This window comes from Myotis brandtii, unplaced genomic scaffold (genome assembly GCF_000412655.1).
Source record: "Myotis brandtii unplaced genomic scaffold, ASM41265v1 scaffold589, whole genome shotgun sequence".
NCBI classification, from domain to species: Eukaryota; Metazoa; Chordata; class Mammalia; order Chiroptera; family Vespertilionidae; genus Myotis; species Myotis brandtii.
In genome coordinates this window covers 212,277-218,520 of record NW_005370220.1, presented here as the reverse complement: position 1 = coordinate 218,520, position 6,244 = coordinate 212,277, and the positions used below count along the sequence as shown (strand labels likewise).

The 6,244-nt window shown below is 57.4% G+C and overlaps 1 protein-coding gene across 1 annotated transcript in view; it reads right to left on the bottom strand.

Annotated features, from left to right (window-relative positions):
* The window catches only part of LHX6 (LIM homeobox 6), a 24,456-nt gene that overhangs the window by 16,289 nt on the left and 1,923 nt on the right, over positions 1-6,244 (bottom strand). The window contains exons 2-3 of the mRNA XM_014550179.1: positions 5,706-5,960; positions 5,263-5,384 (exon numbers count right to left, since the gene is read on the bottom strand). Coding sequence (XP_014405665.1) covers positions 5,263-5,384; positions 5,706-5,960 — 377 coding nt within the window. The remainder of the gene's footprint in view (positions 1-5,262; positions 5,385-5,705; positions 5,961-6,244) is intronic.

Genomic DNA, 6,244 nt, shown 5'->3' with positions numbered 1-6,244 from the left:
TGTTTCTCCGTGCGCCTCCGGGCAAAGGCGCAAAGGACAGAGGCGCCCTGGGGGTGGAGAGTTGCAGGAAAGATGCTGCGTATCTGAACTGCTGAGAAGAGTTAGAGTGGGCATCACGCACCTCCTGGTCCTCTCTCCTCCGACAGCTGGTAGCCGCGGTTGTGCGGAGGGAGCTGTGCTCCCTGGACCAAGTGAAGCTCACTCTCCGGCCTACTTCCCCTGGATGCTCAGCAGGCGCTCAGAAATTATTAGCTGGAGGAATGAGCCTCAACGAAAGAGCCCATCGGAGTTTCACTAGGACCCGGTCCCCATCATGAAGCCACCCGTTTTCTGCAGGAGGAAACCGACGCTCAGAGTGGGAAGGCCAATGTTAATTCCGAAGCTGGTGAGCCAGGGTGCCGAAACTCAAACCAGAGTTCACTTATTTTACGTTAAGGATGCTTCCTCGATGGCCTTAGATTCTACAAGGCAAACAAGGGAGATTGTAGGAGGAGCCTTGCCTATCCCCTCTGCTCCTTTTCTTCTAGGCAAACTCTTAGAAGAAGCCAGAGAAAAACAGAACCAGCAATTAAGAGGTTAAAACACTCCGCACCCCGGAGGTCCCCGGCCTGAGGCACCTCCCCCACCTAACTTCTCTGCTCCCTCAACATCTGTCCCCCAACAGCTGGGCTGCTCTCTGCGAGGGTGGGGGGTCGCTTCCCAGCTCTGAGCCTCCCGGGCACCCTCGCCCTGAAGGAGGGGGCAGGGTTCTCCAGTCGGAGCTTGGGTTCTAGGCAGAAGGCAGGCGAAGGCTGGGGTCTTGCCCTAAGTCCACTGGGCCAGGGGACAGGAACTCCAGGGGGAAGCCTCAGTGGCCCAGCCCAGGGCACTCTCTGAAGTTTGCCCACAGACTCCGGGAGCACACTTAACTCTTTACTCCCCACTCCCATGGTCAGGAGGCCAGAGGGCCAGGGACCATGGGGACCGGATCCTGGCAAAGTCGATCCATTCGGGGCCTCTGAAGGAGGCCACTCCTGCCCCAGTGCTCCCAGAGCCCACCCAGGGAGTCTCACATCACAGCACCCAGCAGGCGCTCCCTGTGTGAAGGCAAATGAACTGGACAAGGACTCTTAGGGTCAGCAGAGAAGGGTCTTTGCTATTCCACAGGCCCCACCTCCTCGTAGAGAGAGGCTGCTGACATATCTGACCAATAGAAGAAGCGAAGTGTATTGAATGTTTAGACACAGGGATGGTGGAGTCAGGCAGCCCTGGGTCTTCTCAAGGGTCTGCCACTTACTAACTGTGACTTCACCTTGACGGGCCTCAGTTTCCCCGCCTATAATGTGAGGAATATGAAAGTATCATAATCACAGGGTGGACCTGAGGATCCAATGGGATAACGCATATAAAGAGTTCCTGGCTTCGTGATGAGCTCCATACCTTCCACCGATGACCAGTGTCCCCACCCATGCCCAGCCCCTTTTCCACTCTCTGTCTCACTGTGTGACCCTGGGTTCTTCACCTGCCACTCTCTCAGGATATCTGTCTCTCCAACTATGCAATGGGCATGATGCTTCAGGAGGCTGAGGGAGCCAGGAGAGCACTGTAGATCAGCCCATGACCCATGTGGGGGGCAGCAGCTACAGGTAGGTCGATGGGAGGAAGCTGCCTACAAAGGTTGATATGAATGATACCCCAGAGAGGAACACTGTTTTTTTTCCTTTACTTCTTCAAAGAAAATGGAAGGAAACAAATGGTCTTAACAACAACAAAAATTTGAAGAAATTAAAAGCAATATCATATTTCCCTGGTGGTAACTTTTTTCTGCTAGGACTCAGGGAGGGTGGGGAGCTGGGAATCTGCTAGAACCCCCAAGGGCTGTTGAGGTCCCTATTAAAGAGGGACTTGGAGAAGCTGGGACAGAGAGGTCCAGCAACCTGTTATCAAGGGCAAACAGCCAGTGGAAAACCAACCCCTCCCAACAATGCAAATGAGCCAGGGACAGCACTAGACCTCCAACCTCCCTCCACCGCTCCCCACCTCCCTCTGCAGCTTCTCTTGGTGACTTTGGAGTGCCCTTCTAGCTTCTAACTTCCGGTTCTGCTTAAGGAGACTGAAGGATGGTCTACAAGGAGGGGCGAGATGGGGGATGGAACCTAGAAGACCCTTCAGTGGGGGATAAGACCCCAGTGCTCTCTCCCCCTCCATTCTGATGAGGGTATTGACCTCTCTTGGGCAGAGTGCTCCAGTCCACCTTGGGCTTCAGGAAACAGAGGACTAGAGAATCTCAGAGCATGGTCTCTTCCTGAGCCCCAGCTCTTGAGAGGAGCTCTCTGCCTCCCATGCCATCATTCATGCTCTCTCCAGAAAGACCTCCCTTACAGCAGCCACCCAGCGTCTGGGCTGCTGCTCAGAGCAGGCACTAGTCCCCTCCTGGCACTCTGCCGGCTTTTCCTTTCCCTTTTTGTGGGTTTCATTATTTTTCTTACAGGTGGGGCTGCCAGGGAAGGGTTATGCCTGCAGGGAGACCTGGCTGGGGGAGAAATGATCAGAAGAGCCACAATTCTCCCCTCCTCCCAGGGAATGTGAGCTTTTATTCACTCCATTTTCTTAACCAAAATCTGTTTTAGTTTTGCTTTGGGGACCCTTGTCACTGGAAAAGGATTATCGCTTAGAACCTTCAGCCCAGAAATGGCCCAGCCCCATCCCTCCAGGCAGGCCTTGCTACTCAAACTGCCTGAGGAAACGACATTAGGGGATTGTGCCCAGCATCCATCCAGCTAGAGTGGCAATGGTAATAATCAAGACACCTACAGCACTTGCCATCTACGGAGCCTCTACTGAGCCTTCCTCCTTTTACTCCCTCTTTGGCAGCTTTGAGAGACAGCCCTGGAAGTAGGACACTGAGGGCAGAGAGATGCAGTGATTTCTCCAAGGTCACACAGTGATTCAATGTTGTCCTGATGGAGCTCAGTCTCTGGTTCTCCCCAAAATAGCTGCACATTCCACACTCTAAGTCACCAAAGTAGGAAGGGGGATTCCAGAGCCAGTGGAGGCTCTGAATGGTGGGGTCAGGATCTGAGTTTTGACCAGCCCTAGAAGGTCTAGTAAGCATAGCATTTGAGGAGGCTTGGTCCAGCCTGGGCATGAGCTGGGGCTGGAGAAGCAGCAAGGAAATGTGGGCAGGTGGCTCATAGGGCTGCTAGGTCTGTTATCACCAGGAGAGCCAGGGTTAGGGTCCAGTCCTGCCTTGCTCTACAGGAGGAGGCTGAGATATCATCCTGTTGGATTTCCCAAGCTGGAGCTCTGTCCCTGGCTAGCTGATGAGCCCAAGGAGCGCCCCCGCCCAATGGCAGCTGAACTGGAGTCAGGCCTAGAACCAGGAGGTATCTAGACAAGGACTCTAACATCCATTTCCTGCCTTGGCCAGCCAATAGCAGATCGGATAGTCCAGGGAAACATCACACTCTGGTTGCATACCACACAATAACTCTGCTCTGCCATACACATACACAGCAGTCCACACTCACAAATCCACATTCACATCTCTTGAGTCCTCAGTGCCTGGGTGAAGGCCTTAAGCAGAAACGCCCCCTCAGAGGAGGAGGGGGTAGGGTGAGGAATCACAGGATTTCTGAAGCCTCACCCTCTCACCTCTGGATCCCTGTCCATATGTAACCTTGACCTGACCTTCTTGTGCACTGGCATTCACACATAGACACTCACACATAGACACACACTCTTACACGTGAACCAAAAGACAAATGCATGTCATAAAGGAACACATATGCTGTCCACACATCCCTGACCTTGCTTAATGACACATTCCCTCGGTGCCACGACACAGATCCAAACAAGACACACACACACACACACACACACACACACACACACACACACAGTTTTGCAAGCTGACCCCTAGGCCACCTTGTAGACCCCACACACCTGCACACCCTGGCTGTACACCCTTTCACACCCATACTCAAAAAAAGAGTCCAGTTCTTGAGCCATGCTTCCGATGGTTTTTCCAGAGTATCCCAGTCCAAAATGCTGCAAACTTCCCCCTAGATTCAAGGTCCTCTCTTTCCAAGTCCCAGAAGACTCAAAGTGGGGTGAGAGGGGTTGCATTGACTTCCACCGCATTCCCTGACTCCCAAGAAGACTGAAATCGTGGCCTCTCCCGAAGAGAGGACCGAAGGGAGGTCACTGGAGGTGGTGGTGGGGTTTATAGGAGGGTAGTTTTCTCTTCTTCCTGAGAAAGCCCCTGGGAACAGACATCCCCTCCCTGGAACTAATCACACTCCACCCTCTTAGGACTCTATAGGCCCGGTGATCCGGCATCAGGCCTGGTTCACGCTTCCCACGGAGATCCTGCGGGTGGCCGCTGAGCCCTGACCTCGCAGTGAACTTGACCCCATGGCCGGGTCAGGCAGGAGCTTCTAGGTTTGGAGCAAGGGGTGCGCCAGCAGCCGCGACGGAAGGACGAGCTCCGCTGGAGTCGCCAGTCCGCCGGACTCGGCCTGCCTCCAGGAGAGCGCACCCCGGGGTAATGCTGCCGGGCTACAGCGCCCTACACTCCCCCTTCCTGTCCTGGCAGCCCAAAGTCGGCCTAGACCCGGGACAGGCTGAAACGATGACGAAGCTGGGACTGAAACAGCCGCCTGGGACCCAATCAGGACCCCAGACATTAGAGCGACGCCAGGGTCTAAGTTGCGGCGGAACTGGAGACCGAGGTTGGGTCTTAGGAAGAGGTGCTTGAATATGGGTTCGATCTGAGACCGGAACCCAGCGCGGAGCCGGGGTCAGAAACAGGCAAGCCTGGAGCCCAGCTCAGGGTCCCGCTCTGGGAGCGACGCCGGCGTGGCTGGAGTCGGAGTAGGGTTGGAACCCAGGCCAGAGCGCACTGGAGAGGCAGCCAGATCAGGGCTAGGATCCGAGCGGGTTGGGGCCAGAGCCGGGACATCAGAACTCAACCGAGGCGCTGGAAGTGGGAACTGGAGCCTGAGATTCAGGCAGGACCGGAGACAGAGCCAGACACGCGACGGAAACCGAGTGGGCCGCAGGAACAGGAGGCGGATCTCGGGCCAGACCGGTGCTGGCACCGGCGCGAAGCCTGGAGCTCCCCGTTTGTGGCGTTGAGAGCCGGCGGGGTTTGCGCGGCGCCCCGAGAGTGCACTCCGGGCTCAGGGGCTCCGGAGCCAGACACCACGCGCCGCATAGAAGGCTTCCCTGTGCGCCTGGCCTGCCTGCAGCGACACTGCCCGCCCGGCGGCCGCAGCCTACCTGAAGTAGTCCATCTTGCAGAAGATCTCCTTGTTCTTGATGTAGCAGCTGTTCTGCTGTCGCAGCGACGTGCGGCACACGGAGCACTCGAGGCACCGCACGTGCCAGATGAGGTTGTTGACCTGGGGAGGGGGTAGAGCGGGGGCGGCTCAGCGCGGGCCTCTTTGCACACCAGACCCCAGCCACCCTGCAGACAGAGACGCTGGGGCTCTGACGGTGCCCGTAACCTCCCCCACTTTCCTTCTGTAACACGGAGGCTCAGGGAGGTAGAAACAGACTCTTCCCGTGTTTCAGACGGGACCCCGGGGGGCGCAGAGAGACACGAAGACCAGCTCAAAGCTCCAGGGTCCGGCAGGGCTGGGCCAGTACTCCTGATTACGCGCAGCTTCTGGACTGCACCCCACACCCCGCCGCATACCCGCAACACCGCGCCCTGGTTTCACCTTGAGCAGATACCGGTCCAGGATCTCCAGGCCGCAGCTGGAGCAGATGTTCTTGCCGGCGGACGGCACGGAAGAGGCGGCAGAGGGCGGTGAGCAGACCGACGGCGTGCTGGGTGTACAGGGGGAGGCCCGACCCTCGTCCTTGTCCAGAGCGCCTGCCAGGGCGTCGGCGTCCGACTGAGCCTGCGGTGGGGGGAGAGGGAGAGCCGATCGCTGAGCCCGGGGCCCAGCGCTGCAGTTGCTTCCAGGACACACCTGGGCCCCCAGTGCACCAGTCGACAACGAAATTCCCCTCCAGACGCCGGGCCCCGGGCTAGGGAACTGGGATGGAGGAGCCTATTGGAGAGGAAGGGACGGGTTCGGCTATTCACACGCGCGTCCTGGGGGTCGGGAGCGGTCAGAGCCCATATTCTCGGTTGGGAAACTGAGGCTCAGAGAGGGGGCGGCGCCCTCAGGGATTCCCCCCGGCGCAAGAGCAGCGGTTTGCGGCCGGAAAGCCGGGCCAGGTCTCGAGGGCCGGACCGCGGACCGAAGGCAGG